The sequence below is a fragment of the Martes martes genome (assembly GCF_963455335.1).
Source record: "Martes martes genome assembly, contig: scaffold_350, whole genome shotgun sequence".
NCBI lineage: Eukaryota > Metazoa > Chordata > Mammalia > Carnivora > Mustelidae > Martes > Martes martes.
Genome location: NW_027666401.1, coordinates 16911 through 34368, shown reverse-complemented (window position 1 = coordinate 34368; position 17458 = coordinate 16911). Strand labels below are relative to the sequence as shown.

The 17458-nt window shown below is 39.8% G+C and overlaps 1 protein-coding gene across 1 annotated transcript in view; it reads right to left on the bottom strand.

The window, feature by feature from the left end:
• LOC308338043 (armadillo repeat-containing protein 3-like) overlaps window positions 1-17458 on the bottom strand; it is a gene marked incomplete at both ends in the record, with an annotated part of 36604 nt that overhangs the window by 3376 nt on the left and 15770 nt on the right. Inside the window, 4 exons of the mRNA XM_080831595.1 lie at window positions 7366-7549; window positions 10121-10315; window positions 12563-12738; window positions 12977-13045. Coding sequence (XP_080687721.1) covers window positions 7366-7549; window positions 10121-10315; window positions 12563-12738; window positions 12977-13045 — 624 coding nt within the window. The remainder of the gene's footprint in view (window positions 1-7365; window positions 7550-10120; window positions 10316-12562; window positions 12739-12976; window positions 13046-17458) is intronic.

Below are 17458 nucleotides of genomic sequence, written 5' to 3'. Positions count from 1 at the left end.
CTCTCTTCTAGGATTTTCTAACTGTGGAAAATTATTTTGAAACTTCACAATTATTTATCTTCAATACAGAAATACCAGGGGGTAACTTTGTTCATCCTTGTTCAGTTTTTAGAGTTTATCATTGTTACTAATTAATATAAAAGAAAGCATGCTAGATCCGGCTAGGTCTGGCAGAGAGCTGTCAAGGCAGGCAACCGTTATAAAAAGGGGTAGACAAGAAATATAGGTAGGGTTTGACCAAAAAAAAAAAAAAAAAAAAAAAGCGCAGAATAGAATGGAAGCAGGGAAGAGGATGTGGTTATTGTTGATCTGGCCGTGTAAACAACATAAGGATGTAAATAAACAGTAGAAGAGACTAATCAGCTAAATGACAGGTCTGTAAGATTTAGGAGTTGGGAAGTCAATGTCAAATTCTATAAGGACTGTTTTGGCAGAATGGTAGAAGCAGAAGTCACATGCTTAAGGTTAAAGGATGGAGATAAGATATTGCTAATCTGTGGGGACATCACCACCAGTTGTTTGTTCCCTTAACCCTAACTATACTTTGGAAAGGGGTCCCTTCATTCATCTCTTTATTTAAACCATCTGGAATTTACAGAACTGGTTTTTGCCAAGACCATATTTGGGTGATAAGGTGGCAATCTTAATATCAAATTAGAATTTAAAGCTAAAAATCAGTTAAGTGAGATTAAAAAAAAAATCAAGAGTGGATATAAGATAACACTAAATAAAGCAAAGTCAGTTAAAATAAAATTACAAGAGAAAATCAACAGAAATAACATAGTGAGAAACTTCTAACATACCACTCTTCTTCTGTGATAGCAAAGAATAGATAAAAATATAGAGGACAGAAACTGTACAACGTAATTTATAAAGTTGAACTAAAAGGTAAATATCAAACTCTACATTCCACTGGAAATACATCTTTTTTCTATTCAACAAATATTTGTCCACTTATTTTATTCATTGTTTACCTTTATCTTCTAGAATAATTCCTTGCATATAGCATGCATAGAATAAATATTTGTTAGGTAGTAAGAAAAGAGCATACCGTGTCAAGATTTCATAGAAGACCTGTATACACTGATTATTTCCTAGACCTCAGTGAAAATGCAATATTATTTCCAAGGCAAAATTTACATTTTTTAACTATAAATTAAAAAAATGTTAGACTTTAAAATGGAAGCCTTTGAATTCTGGGTTCAAAATGGGGACCTGGGGTTCACTGTAGGGCTTTCCCTCAAAGTGTTGGCTCAGTTTGCTGACATGGTCAAAAGGCTGATTAAAATACTTGCTTCATAAAACTGAAACTGAAAATAATCATAAGATAACCAAATCTTTATATTATATAAAATGATGGTGCATATTTTTAAAATGCTGTTTATAATACCTATCACCTCACTTGAGAGAGACATGGTGAACAAGAGAAAATCCAGAAAAAGTAAGAGAATGATTACAGGATAGCCTACAGACATGATATATAGGGAAAGACTAAGTAAAATATAGATTCTTCAGTCTGGAAAAATGGTGGCTAAAGGGAACATGACAAAATCACAAATGACATCCATGTAATAAATACAGATTTAGTCATTTGATTCTAAAATAAAGAGTGAGGAGACACAATTTGGAACTGGAATATAGTCATTTTAGAACTAACATAAGGAAGTAGATTCATAAAACATAAAGTGCCAGATGGGATTTAAAGACTCTCTGTTGAGTTTCCTTGTATTACAAATAAAGAATGGATTTCAACAAATGGTGCTAGGGAACTGGATTTCCACTCGCAAAAGAGTGAAGTTGGATCCTTACCTTATACCGTTTGTAAAAACCACTCAAGGGGCGCCTGGGTGGCTCAGTGGGTTAAAGCCTCTGCTTTCAGCTCAGGTCATGATCCCAGAGTCCTGGAATCGAGCCCCGCATCAGGCTCTCTGCTCCGCAGGGAGCCTGCTTCCTCCTCTCTCTGCCTGCCTCTCTGCCTACTTGTGATCTTTGTCTGGCGAATAAATAAATAAAATCTTTAAAAAAAAAAAAAAACCACTCAAAATGGATCAAAGACCTAAACATTAGAGATAAAACAATAAAATTCTAAGAAGAAAGCAGGGGAAAATTTTCCTGACATCAGATTTCTTAATGATTTTTTGAATAGAACACCAAAAAGCACGAGAAACAAAAAATAAATTGGATTACATCAGAATTAGAAACCGTGCATCAAAGGACACAATCAGCAGAGTGAAAAGGCAACCCACAGAATGGGAGAGAATATACACACATCACCCATCTGATAAGGAGTTACTATCCAGAATATATAAAGAACTCCTACAATTCAATAAAACAACAACAAAAAGCAAATCAAAACAAAAAACACAACCTGGTTAAAAAAAAGGATTTAAACAGGTATTTTTTCCAAAGAAACAAATGGCCAATAAGCACATGGAAAAAACACTCAACAACACAATCATTAGAGAAATACAAACCAAAACACAATGAAATACCACCTCATACCCATTAGCATGGCTACTAACTAGCTAACTAACTAACTGAATAAATAAATAAATAACATAGCAAGTATTGGTGAGAATGTAGAGAAATTGGAACTCTTGCGTCCTGTTGATGGGAATGTAAAATGGTGCAGTTGCTATAGAAAAGAGCACGTCAGCTCCTCAACAGATTTAATGCAGAATTACCATGTGATCCAACAATTCCAGTCATGAGTATACCCCAAAGAACCAAAAACAGGGACTTGAAAAGCTATTTGTGTATGCATGTTCATTACAGCATTATTCACAGTAGCCAAAAAGTGGAAACAACCCAAGTGTCCATTAATAGACAAAGAGATCGGGTGCCTGGGTGGCTCAGTCAGTTAAGCGTCTGCCTTCAGCTCAGGTCACGATCCCAGGGTCCTGGGATTGAGTTCCGCATCAGGCTCCCTGCTCAGCGGAGAGCCTGCTTCTCCCTCTCCCTCTGCTTGCCCCTCTGCCTACTTGTGCTCTCTCCCTCTCTATCAAATAAATAAATAATAATAAATATTTTTTAAAAATAGACAAATAGATCAACAAAATGTGATATATACATCCAATATAACACTAGTCAGGCTTAAAATGGAAGGAAATTCTGATGTATGCTAGAATATGGATGAACCTGAGGATAAGTCCTGCAAAGTGAAATAAGCCAGTCACAAAAGGACAAATATTGTATGGTTCCACTTACATAAGCCCTTAAAATAGTCAAAATCATAGAGACAGCAAGGATGGTGATCAGGGACTGCAAGAAGGAAGAAGTGGGGAGTTTGCTGTTCCATAGATATAGGCTGTCTCTTTGGCAAGATGAAAAGAGTTCTGGAGACGGATGTTGGCGATGGCGGCACAAAAATGTGAATGGACTTCATGCCACTGAGCTTAAAATTGGTTAAGACGATAAACTTAATATTATGTGTATTTTGCCAATTTATTTATTTATTTATTTATTTTAAAGTTTATTTATTTATAATCTCTACACCCAACATGGGGCTCAAACTCACGACCCTGGGATCAAGAGTCACAATGCTCCACTGAGCCAGCCACGCACCCCTTTTACAACCATTTTTAAAAGAAGAATAGAATTCATTTCCTTTCCGTTCATCAAAACCAGCTCCTCTTCTTGAGTTCCCCATTTCTATGAATGGCACCATTCTGCTTCTGGCCATCCCAGCCAGAAACCTGGTCTTATTCTTGACATTGCCTTCTTCCTCCTCCCACCCAGGTAGTCAATCAACAAACACTTATGGACCCTCCCAATGTGCCAAGCACTGTGCTGGTGGTCCTTCTTGCAAATGTCTGTTTTAGGATACTTTCATCTTCCACCTCGATTACCACAGCAATCCCCTTCCTGGTCTTTTTTGGGTCCGGTCCTGCACACTTCTAACCTCTCCTCCACCTTGCAGCAAGAGGGCGCTTTCTTTAAAAAGTGACTATCTGTAGTGGTCCTCACCTCTCTTAAACCACTTCAGTGGCTCTTTGGTGCTAGCAAAATAAGGTCCAAATTCCTTAACTTGGCCTCTATCACGCATTAGCATCTGGCTCCTCATTCTACAGCCTTCACTTTCAGTTTTCTGCTGTATTCTATTCACTAGGCGTTCTGAAAACTTTCAGTTCTGGAATGTACCATGCTCAGTCTCTCCTCCGGCCTTTATACATCGTTCTTTCCCTTTAAGGCACTGATGATCCTTCCCCATCTCACCATGACCCTCTTTGCCCAGCCAATTTCTATTATTTACTTTAGGTCCTAGCTTGTAAATCACATATGTCAGGAAGATCTATCTGATCCAAGTTGACATTTAGTGACACTGCCTCCCCTGCCCCATCCCCGTGAACCTGTTCTTCCATCATCAAGCCCATTTAACACTACAGTGTGATCACCTGTTTCCTTGCCTGTCCCGGGTTTATTGGCACAGAGTGGGGGCTCAATAAATCATTAATAAATAGGTCCAGAGAGGCAGTGGTTCCCTCATAGTCACAACCTAGGTCATCGTAGTGCCAGTAGTGGGACTAGTAGAACAACTGGACCACCAGGGACTCTCCACCCAGTGCTCTTCCCAGTGCTACATCACATGGTGAGTAATAAATTCATGAAACTCACTATCCCAAGAGGGGCTGCGACCATCTTGAAATAAGAGAAATTGTAAAAATTTTAGGTCTGATATTGTCCATGGTTTGCCATTGTCCTTACTTTTGGTCTCAAATAGCTAAGGGGTCCTGAGAAAGTTGGAAAACAGAACTGATCAGGATTGATAAGGTCTAAACTCTATTTGACAGAATACTGAATCAAGCAACTTATGCCAGTATTAAAAACTTTAATTTCACAGCCTGTCTAGATTTGCCAAGTCCCCTCTATGTTAACTATGCACCGGATGGTGAAACTCGGCTTACTGCAATAAAATTCTGCCTTCAAGAAATCAGTATGGATTGAGAAGGAAATGTTTCCCATAATATACACATAGACATATATACAGATGTGAGTATATATGTTTAGAATATAAATCACTTAAACTAGTCAGAACTGTCATCGTTTGTAAGAGGAGTGATGTGGAAGGGGGAAAATAAAATCACTTCTTTTATTAAATAAAAGACTCCAAATATACATAAATTAAAACTATAATTTCATCTTCAGTACTTGTGATGTAATTTATCCCTCATATTTTACAGATTTATGTCAACATAACTTGCCACTGAAATGAAAATTGTATTATATATATAGTATGAGCATATTATTTTTCCCAGCTATATCACATGGCACTGCTTGTCTCCAGCTGATGTTGAAATTACTATATAGATATCATTCCAAATGTGGATATCCTGAAACAATGTTTTCAGGATCACAAACAATGCATGGATTCTGTAGAATTTCAAAATCAAGAGAAATAAAGACTTAAAAACAATTTAGGAATGAATTGCCTAATAAAAAAGACTCATAATTAAATCAAAGAGTTTATTATATCCCTGACAAAGCAATCTCTCCTTTTACTCATTGGCATTAGGGTGAATTTTGGTGCCAGAGAGTAAATACGGCACCTATTCTCAAATGACCATTTAGAAGAAGACACAAAAAGATGGAAGAGCATTCCATGCTCATGGAATGGAAGAATAAACATTGTTAAAATGTCTATACTGCCTAGAGCAATCTATACTTTCAATGCCATCCCGATCAAAATTCCACCGGCATTTTTCAAAGAGCTGAAACAAACAATCCTAAAATTTATATGGAACCAGAAGAGACCCCAAATTGCTAAGGAAATGTTGAAAAAGAAAAACAAAACTGGAGGCATCACGTTGCCTGATTTCAAGCTTTACTACAAAGCTGTGATCACCAAGACAGCATGGTATCGGCCCAAAAACAGACATATAGACCGGTGAAACAGAGTGTAGAGAGCCCAGATAGTGGACTCTCAACTCTATGGTCAAATAATCTTCGACAAAGCAGGAAAAAATATACAGTGGAATAAAGACAGTCTTTTAAATAAATGGTGCTGGGAAAATTGGACAGCTATGTGAAGAAGAATGAAACTCGACCATTCTCTTACACCTTACACAAAGATAAACTCGAAATGGATAAAAGACATCAACATGAGGCAGGAATCTATCAAAATCCTAGAGGAGAACATAGGCAGTAAGCTCTTTGACATTGGCCACAGCAACTTCTTCCAAGACATGCCTCCAGAGGCAAAGGAAATAAAAGTGAAAATGAACTTTAGGGACTTCATCAAGATCAAAAGCTTCTGCATAGCAAAGGAAACAGTCAACAAAACAAAGAGGCAACCCATGGAATGGGAGAAGATATTCGCAAAAGACACTACAAACAAAGGGCTGATATCCAAGATCTATAAAGAACTCCTCAAACTCAACACACACAAAACAGATAATCATGTCAAAAAATGGGCAGAAGATATGAACAGACACTTCTCCAAAGAAGACATACAAATAAATGGCTAACACATGAAAGAATGTTCATCATTAGCCATCAGGGAAATTCAAATCAAAACCACATTGAGATACCACCTTACACCAGTTAGAATGGCCAAAATTAACAAGACAGTAAAAAAACAAGTGTTGGAGAGGATGTGGAGAAAGGGAAACCCTCTTACACTATTGGTGGGAATGCAAGTAGGTACAGCCACTTTGGAAAACAGTGTGGAGATTCCTTAAGAAATTAAAAATAGAGTTACCCTATGACCCTGCAATCACACTACTGGATATTTATCCCAAAGATACAGATGTAGTGAAAAGAAGGGCCACCTCTACCCCAATGTTCATAGCAGCAATGACCACAGTCACTAAACTGTGGAAAGAACAAAATGCCCTTCAACGGACGAATGGATAGAGAAGATATGGTCCATATATACAATGGAGTATTATGCCTCCATCAGAAAGCATGAATACCCAACTTTTGTATCAACATGGATGGGACTCGAAGAGATTATGCTGAGCGAAATAAGTCAAGCAGAGAGAGTCAATTATCATATGGTTTCACTTACTTGTGGAGCGTAAGGAATAACATGGAGGACATTGGGAGAAGGAGAGGAGAAGTGAGTTGGGGGAAACTGGAGGGGGAGACGAACCATGAGAGACATGGACTCTGAGAAACAAACTGAGGGTTTTGGAGGGAAGGGGGGTGGGAAGTGGGGTGAGCCTGGTGGTGGGTATTACGGAGGGCACGTATTGCATGGAGCCCTGGGTGTGGTGCATAAACAATGAATTTTGGAACACTGAAAAAATATAAAATACAATAAAATTAAAAAAAATAAAAGCAGACAAATACTCTAGTGCTTGTTAATTCTAAATCAAGAATAAAAGAGGAAATATGTGTGCTTAGTTTATATAAAATGAGACATACGATCATAAGCTGCTTTAGTTATTGCTTTTGCTGCGTTCTTCTGAATGTCAGGAATTGTAGAGTTTTCTGCAAATGACAGGAGCTTCTTAAGAACCCCCGTCTGCTGAATCAGCACCAAAGTATCCATATCTTCAAGGCAATTCGCGATCACGGAAAGTGCTTCTATATGAAGGTCATTCAATTCCTAATAATAAAAGCAAACATAACTTTAGAAAATTGTACTAAAAGAGATGGATACTTCCTAAATTTTACTGTTAGGACAAAGGTCAGTCAAAACATAATGCTGTTAACTTTGTTGTGACAGATGCCCAAGGAAACAGTTTTGTTTACGATCGTAACATCGCTCTCCCTCACAATTTGCTCATATCTTCTTGTTTCCCCTCCCCCAGAGAAAAAAGATAATTACTGGACATTTCCAGTAATGGCAGCCAAGTGAAGTTGCTCATACAACCTCCTACCAACAACTTTAAAATCTGAAGATAATATTCTTTTTAAAAATTTTTTAAAGATGTTATTTATTTATTTGACAGACAGAGATCACAAGTAGACAGAGAGGCAGGCAGAGAGAGGAGGAAGCAGGCTCCCTGCCGAGCAGAGAGCCCGATGTGGGGCTCGATCCCAGGACCCTGGGTTCATGTCCTGAGCCAAAGGCAGAGGCTTAACCCACTGAGCCACCCAGGCTCCCCTGAAGATAATATTCTTTGAAAAAGCAGACAGAAGCTGAAGGAAAGCATATTCCTTAAAATCTCCTACTAGTAGAGGAAGGATTATAAGTCTGTGGCCTTCTTGCCTGAGGAATCTCCCAAATCCCCATCACTGTGGAAAACTGCAGCCTTCCCTGAACAGCAAGACATTTAAAGTGGGAATCCTTAGGGGCGCCTGGGTGGCTCAGTGGGTTAAAGCCTCTGCCTTCGGCTCAGGTCATGATCCCGGGGTCCTGGGATCGAGCCCCGCATCGGGCTCTCTGCTCGGCAGGGAGCCTGCTTCCTCCTCTCTCTCTGCCTGCCTCTCTGCCTACTTGTAATCTCTGTGTGACTTGTGATCTCTGTTTGTGAAATAAATAAATAAAATCTTTAAAAAAATTAAAAAAAAAATAAAGTGGGAATCCTTAGAGTGAGAGGAACACAGGAAGGATGCTCATGGAATTCCCTGTCTTACCATGATCCCCACCATCCTGAAGCAGATGGCTTGACAGAATGGCCTTCTGAAGACTTAGTTACAATGTCAGCAAAGTGGCAGTACTTTGCAGGGGCTGGGCAAGGTTCTCCACAAGGCTATGTTCTGAATCAGCGTCTGATATAAGGTGCCCTTTCTCCCATAGCCAGTGATGGTGGGTCCAGGAATCAAGGGGTGGAAATGGGTGTGGCAGCAGTCATGATTACCCCCAGGGACCCACGAGCAACATTTTTGCTTCCTGTCTCCCAGACCTTAGGCTCTGCTGGCCCAGAGGTCTTAGTTCCAAAGGGGAGAATGCTTCCACCAAGAGACACGACAATGATTCCACGGAACTGGGAGTTAAAACTGCCACCCAGCCACTTTGGCCTCCCCATGCCTCTAAAGCAGGCAAAGGAAGGAGTTACGATGCTGCTGGGGTGACTGATCCCAATTACCAAGGGGATGTTGGACGGTTACTCCACAGTAGAGGTAAGACTGTATCTGGAATATAGGAAGTCCTCAGGGTGTCTCTTAGTATTACCATGCGTTGTGATTAAGATCAATGGAAAACTGTAACTATGCAATCCAGGCAGGACTACTAATGGCCTGGACCCTCAGGAATGAAGATATGGATCACCCTACCCGGTAAAGAACCACATCCAGCTAAAGTGCTTGCTGAGGGCAAAGGGAACATGGAATGTGTATTGGAAGAAAGTAGTTATAAATCGTAACCACCACCATGTGGCCACCTATAGACAAAAGGGTTGTAACTGCCATGAGTATTTCTTCCTTATTTTGTTATAAATCAGTGTGTATGTATGAAATATCTTTGTCCCCCCCCCCTTATCCTCTTAGGTAACATAAGATGTACTAACTTTAAAAATTAGCACTAATTTTACATCACAGTATTTATGTTATAGGATATCAAGGAGAAGAGTAAACATCATTGCATCCTGTTCTGGAGAAAGGGTTAGTATGTTTTGGTTGTACACAGGATAGTTACATCATGCCAGGCAGAAGTAGGACCTTGCTATTGCCTTTACTGGGAGATTGAGTATGATTTAAGGAGATGGGTATGAGTGCCAGATTTATAAGGGATGGACTTATGATGATTATTAACTTGGCTAGGCCATGGCACCCAGATATTTGGTCAAATGTTATTCTAGATGTTTCTGTGAAAGTATTTCTTTAGATGAAAATAATATGTAAGTCAATAGACGGAGTAAAGCAGATTACTCTCCACAATGAGGAGTAAATAGCTCTTCTTACTTTACCTTAGAGAAAACTATGGCCGATAAAGCTTAAAAGACTAATTCTAGGTATTTCAGGAAATCATAAAGAAGGTCCAAAACAAGAATTTAAAAAACTTAAATTTCTAAACCAGAAGACTAAAAAAATTATTTTATAATGGCCTCTGTCATTAATCTGATTTAATCATGTTGATAAACAATGTAGCACTAAGCAAATTTGTCCATTATACTTAGTACTATGCTTAAATATATTAAAATTTCATTTAAAAAAATTCTACAATTCATATTTTATAACAACATTTAGAAGAGATATATTTCCTTGTAAAGAGTTGAATTAAAGTTACAAATACCTTAGTTTCTAGGATTTTAATAAGGTGATCCATTCCTTGATTGTCCCTTAGCGTAACCCGTGCCTCCTTATCATTTGTGATAACACCTAAGGTTTTGAGAGCCAACAATTGAATAATTGGATATTCTGACTTCAAGAGATCTAATATAGGGGGGACTGCATTTAGTTCTTGAACTGTAGCTCGACACTGAAAATCCTGCCATGAAATACAAATGATCAAATAAGTGACTTTGAAAGCAAAATACAGTCAATCTCAAGAATGGAAAACTCTATCTTCTAACGAAGGACATTCTAAGTTTCCCATCTTTTATTCCAGATTCCCTTCCAAAATAACTCCCACAAAAAATAGGCAAACCCTCAACCAGCAACACCTAAATATTCATTTTAACTCTGCAGACATTGTCGATAACAGGAAGATACGATCTATGACTTCTACAGTACCTATTGTTTCTTTATTATCCAGCAAATTTCTTTTATTACAAATAGCATTACAACAAATCTGTGCATAATCAAATTCTTTTCACACACTGTACCCTATTTCAAATCTATTTGATAAAATGAAATGATGGCATCAATTCCTTATTATCTCTATTCAAATGGAATGCTTATGAAATGTATACATGGACATAGTGCTGTTGGCAGGCCCTGTGCACACAGATTTTTATCAGGTTTAGTTCAGACACATGACCTTTATTTAAGACGTTTACAATATCAAGGGGTCATTAGAATCTAGATAAGTTTCTCTGCACTGTGTCTATAATTTTGTGTGTGTGAGTGGTGGGGAAAGGGCTAGTTGGGGTCAGCAATGGAGAAAATGGAGTGAAAAGTCATGAAAAGCCCCCGAACCCTGACTGCTAAATCATGACACTTAAAATCAAAACATCACACATGTAAAATAGTATTAAAGGTGGAAAAACCCTACTAACTAACAGCTTAGGTTTCTCTATCCATTCTTCAATGAATGCTTCCTACAAATATAAAAATTGTGGGTGGCTATTTGTTATAGGTTGAATTATGTCCCTCCCAAGCTAGAAGTTGGAAGTCCTAACTCTCAGAATGTGGTCTTATTTGGAAACAGGGTCATTGCAGATGTCATTAGTTAAGGTAAGGTCATAGTGGAGTAGGGTAGGTACTTAATGGTGTCCTCCTAAGAGTGTGTCTTTAAAAGAAGGGGAGACACAACAGAGGGAGAGATTGCAATGATGCAGTTGTAAAGCAAGGAAATTAATATACTGTTATTAACTAGTATATTTCCATTCTAAGGAATAGTGAAGGCAAGCTTTTCATTTGTGTTTGATTAAAAAGAAAAAATACAGGGAAATAAAAGCTATGAGGAGTCTTGAGATGAAAGACACTAACACACTGACAGGGTTATTTAGGCCTATGGGATGAGAGAAGGTAAACAGCTGAGCTTCCTTCAGCACGGGCTCCCTCAGGAAGAGCAAGGGTAAAGCCAGTGAGCGCCCAGCCCTGTGGCAATGACTTCTAAGGCCAGGAATGCAGGTCTGCTTTGCTGTCTTTGGGCGTGAGCTCATTGCCTCTCCATGAAATGGAGGCCTCATTTTCACTTCACTATATCTCTTCCTTTTATACTCCACTGCTGGCTACTTAAGATGGTGTTTTTGTATCTTCAGTTGATCTAAAGCTTATCAAGTGTGCATGGGAATTGTTCAGGAACCTGAGCAGGGGAAGAAGCAGAGAAGGGTGTCCAAAATGTCAGGAACGGGACCTGTTGTGGGTGTGAGTGTGTGTGCCTTGTGGGGCTGCAGCAGGGGTAGGGGCGTACATAGAACAGCGCAGGTGGAAGAGGCCAAGGGAGGCTGTTTCTTTCCATAACAAAGGAAAACAGTTCAGTGACATAGCATCTTGCAATTGTGAACAATGAGTTCTGTTCAGTGTACTCAACTCACTGGATCTTCACCAATAAATAAGCCTAATCCAAAATGTTGGTACACTGAGTAAGGCATATATTGCACCCAGTGTGCTTAGATCACCAAGGTTAGGTCAACAAATGACTGCCTGTGTCAAACTTAGTTCAATATATTAGATATTCTGTTTCAGAAGAACTACATTTGTCTAGTATAATCCTGTCTTAATTTGCAAGCCATTCCATTCTTTCAAAATTTAAATACACTCCTAAAATGCCCTTTCATAAACCTGAACTCTGAAAACTATGAAACATTGAAAGAAATTGAAGAGGACGTAAAGAAATGGAAAGACATCCCATACTCATGGATTGGAAGAACAAAGTCTGTACTACCCAAAGCAATCTACACATTTAATGCAATCCTTATCAAAATACCAACAGCATTTTTCACAGAGCTAGACCACACAATCCTAAAATTTGTATGGAACCATAAAAGACCCTAAAATAGCAGAGCAATCTTGAAATAAATTCTAGAAATAGCTTTGGTCAAAACACACTTTTAGAAACTACCCTCACCTGGACCAAGTTGTAAATGCACTCAATAGAGTTCTTCTTCACGTCAGGGTCTGGACTGGCCAGCAGTCTGATGAGTGGCTCTAACCCACCATGCTCAAATATTTGCACTTTGCTGGTATACTCTGCAGACATGTTCGCCAGGCAAAGACTGGCAAACTCATGGATAACCACTTCTTCTGTGCATCAGAGATAAACAACACAAGTATGCAAAAGGCTTACTCAAACATTACATTAAAACATGTTTTGAAAACCAAAGCTTCGCAAATCTTACTTGGTTGGAGTCCATCTTGGTTTGAGAGATTTTAATGACAATTCACAGCTGATGCTATGTAAACTATTTTCAGTGAATAGTTTAGCCCAATGTGAAAAATAAACCAGCCCCGCTTTTGAAACAGATGCACGATGGAAAGTTACCTTCTGGAGCAAGTTGAGCAATGACGGAACTCATGACATCTAACTCCCTTAACAGTTTTTTAACGTCATCTACAAAAGGAGACACAGAATATTAATGTTTATTACTACTAATAATAATGGTGATGTTGAAATAGACCCTTATGAAGTAGGCTTTATTATTACCTACTTTTACAGATAAAGACATTGAGGCTCAAAAATCAGACAGCAAGTGAGTGGTGGGACCAGGTAGCCTGTCCAGGGCTGCCTGACCCTAGACAGACTCTGGCTTCTGCTCCTTGATCACTGAAATATACTTTCTTCCAAAACACCAGAAAAATACAAAATGTACCTGGAACATAATCAGTAACTTTTAGTTACTGTGTTACTGTGCCCTACATTTGTTTATTATATAGTAGATATTCTTTGTTGTGTTATTTTGTTGGGAAGGGTATTTTTAAATTTTGATTTTAATAAAACTTGTATAGAATGCATAAGAGAATTATCCTCAGCCTTTTCAATGAACATATCTTGTTTGTATCCCACTTTCTTACCAGAGATGCCAAAACTGATTAAAGATAAGTATACTGATTTTTTAAGTTCACTTTTGTATTATTTATGTGAGCCTAATTAAGTCCAAGCAGGAATGCCCCCACTCATCTACTGCCATCTTTAGCCCCATTTTCTGAGAAATAAGGCATAGGTACTAATTAGTTTTTGTAGTTTCTCTTCTTGGTCAATTATCTTTGCTTGTAAGCCAAAATTAGCATCAGCAGAATTTTGGAAAATTTCGCTTGACAGCATCTAAGGCAGATGGTCTCTGGGTGAATTTTTCCTCATTAACCACTGGGCATACTTGACCTCCACTGGACGCCTTTTCCTGCAGGATTCAGGGATGTGGCTGTTTTTCTACGCACCAAAACTTCTGCTCTCTCTGTTTCTGTTCAAAATGGCTACAGAGGGCCAGCAAATGTACAGGTAGCTATAGGTATGTCAACCCAAGCTTGAAGTACAAAAGAACAGCAGAGCGTCTGGAAAGCATAGTGCCCCAAAGTGAAGGGCATTATTTTTCAGTCGACACTCGTTCAAAAAACAAAGGTTATTACCTTGCCAGGGAATTAACTCAGTTAAGGCATAATACTCAGATCCTTCCAGGTGTTTTGGCCAGCTATATAGGTGCGTGCCCTCTGGAAGAGCTGTTTCTATGCTCTTCTCACTGTAAAGAGCCCAGTCTCTATTTCTCAAAATGAGAAGGCCATACCAGTGTATTTTTGCATACTTGACACTAAATATTCCTGGCCTTTAAATTTTCAAGCTCATTCCCCATCTGGTATACAAAATAACATGTCGGGGACGTTCAGGCTCTGTGTGCTCTCTGTTCCTCTAGCTTCTCTGCAGGAAGGACCTGCTCCTGAAGGGAGAGGCCGGCTTGCTGCCTCCGTATGTGACATCACCCCTTGGTCTGCCCTGACAAGTCCAAAGTTCTCGTCAGAGGATTCTCTCTGCTGTGAAATTCCCTTCTCGGTATGAATCTAGCCAAATCTGATAGATCTGGTAGCTCTATCCACTAAACCATTTTCTCTTGGCTCAGTGGATGATTCAGATTCACTGACCGGTCTTACAGATTGGGGGCATAGCTGATCAATTGGTTATTATGCTTTTTGACACCAAATTGCCCTCTCCCATCTTTCTTTTTTTGAGGTTAAATCAGTAAAATAAAAATAAGGGCTAAGCTGCTATTTTCATCACTTTAAAAACAATATTGCCCTCTGTCCCCTTCTCTCTCAACAGACTCCCCTATATGGCAGCTGACTTGTGGTTGGCCCACATAAATCCACTCTTGCTAAACAGTGTGACACCTACAATTTTAGGTTGTTCCAGAACTGTCAGTACCTTCACGTCCTGGAGTACCTTCAAGCAATCTGTTTTCATTGCATTCTTATTTACAAGTTTTGGTTGCATAATACTGACCATCTAATTTACTTTTGGCCTTGTATATTCTTTTACATCAACCGTTTCTTAAGACGGCAAGCTCTTCAGACTGCCATAAGTAATGTAAAGTCTCAGCTTTGAGGATTGCAATGAACTCTCTCTTTAGCTGACTCCATTGAACGAGTCTCTGTTAGATGGCCTCATCAAACGAAATACAGACTGGCGGGTAAAAGAAGACAGCGGCTCCATTTCGATAAAAAGGTTTAACAAAGTAATTTAAGTGCCTATCTTGAAGGACCTAGGCTTGGCATGGGCAGGTAACTCAATCACTTCAGAAAAAAAGACAAGGAAGAAAAAGTAAGATTTGTTTGCTCTCATAGCAATCCTTTTAGGACCTGGCATCTGTTGTTGGAACATTCTGTTGGTTCATCCATATGAACGTAGTGATACAATTGAGTACATAAAAGCCACGTAAAGATAAAATTGCTAAATTGCTAAAGTAAAATTAGTTATTGCTAAAGTAAAATTAGTTATTTTAAAACAGCCCAAAGACAGCTTGACCATGCAGCCACAGAGGTGCATTTATTTACGTATTCATCTGGAAATGTGTCTTTTGATTTAGAGCACGTGACTGCAGCTCATATTTTATTCCATGCCAACCTGGACATGTATGCAGAGTGAAGCAACAGCCATTAACGTGTTGGGTGTAGTAACAGAAAAGGAACTCCACGAGCGGTTGGGGACGCCATGAGTTCAAATAGAAAATGAGTTCATTCCTGTAATGGTTTGATTTTTTTCCACCCAATTCATGAAATCAAAAGAAAGCTCTTGCAAGTTCATTCATCGTTTGTAAGACTCAAATCGCAAAGACAGCAAAACTCTTTCCATTGCTAGGCTTCGTGACTGCAGCCCGAACTCGCCCAGCACTGGTGGCCGCCCAGCCAGCAGCCATCAGAGCAGGGCCTGAGAGCACCACCACACTTAGCACTCAGACGCAACAGTCGTTCTCAGTATTGTGGGGTCAAAGGCTCCTTTAGAAACTCATGGAATTCACTCTATAGATCCTGCCCAGGAAAATTTTGCAATTTGGAGGGCTTCACAGGTTGAAACTCCTCACATATTGGAAGATGGAAATATCAAACTAAAATGAGTAATGGAAATTAAGAACAAAAGTATATAGGGGGCACCTGGGTGGCTCAGTGGGCACCTGGGTGGCTCAGTGGGTTAAAGCCTCTGCCTTCAGCTCAGGTCATGATCCCAGGGTCCTAGGATCGAGTCCCGCATCGGGCTCTCTGCTCAGCGGGGAGCCTGCTTCCTCCTCTCTCTCTCTGCCTGCCTCTCTGCCTACTGGTGATCTCTGTCCGTCAGGTAAATAAATAAATAATTTTTTTAAAAAAAGCCTCTTCCTTGCTATCCTGACTCCCTATTAAAAAAAAAAAAGTAAATAGGAAAGAAGTCACAGAAACCTAGACATTAAATTAGAAAATATAAGTACACACAGGCGATTATAACTCTCCATTCCAAACAAACCACGTTCTCCCCCCACAAAATCAATTAGAAGGAGAACCTGACTTAGCATGTGCACTAATGTTAAGGATCAGAGAAGATCCGAGGAACAGAAAGCCCACTGTACTATGAGCCAGAGAGTACGTTCTAATTCTAGCTCTGATCTCATCTCTTCTACTAAGCACCTGCAAGACTGCGCCAGGAACCTAATCCCTTCAGAGCACCCGTTCCTATTTTTAAGATGAGGACTTGCAGGAATTGCAAAAGACGTGTTACAAAGCACCACTGGTTCTCAAATTCTGTGGTGTGTAAACAGAATAAAACATAAGAAAATTTTTAGTTTTCCCTTTTTTGGTTTTAAGTACATTCAATGAGTCTCATTCAATATGGCAGAATTAGTATACAGGCAGCCCCTGAGATAAATTTATGAGGGGTCCACAATATAAATGATTACTACCTCGTTTAACTGCCCAGTGCCTCAGTTGCCTTATATGTAAAGGGAACGATCGATCATAGCACCGACCTCATTAAATGACAATATGCAAATAGCACGTAGGGCAGCGCCTGGAACACTGGAAATGCTGTGTAAGGGTTGACTACTGTTACCATAATCTGGGCTGGTGGAACATCCTCCCCCCACAACTGTCCTCATGCCGCAGCCATCTGCAGAGTCCCTGCCTTACCCAACAGCCACCTTTAGAACTGCCAGAATCCCTTTCAGTAACAGCCCCGACGGAGCCCCACCTGCCCCCCACCACTGCAGGTGCTGTCCGGGCCGTCTCTGCAGCTGGGGCTGAAATGGCACAGATGCCACAGAAAACGCCCCTTGCCCTTCTCTTCCCATCTTCCTGTCTCTGACTAATGCGACAGTCCCTGCCGGACACCATGGAACAAGGAGCGCCCCCATTGCCCGCCCACGCCCTGTCTCACGCGTTCAGGAAAGTGAGGTTGGGGGGCCGGAAGCTGAAGGAGGAAACTGCTTGTGTTTTCGCGGAGACTGGTGAGAGGGAAAATATGGTAATTTTAGCCACAGGCCATGAGACACAGAGAGACATGTTTATTCCTAGC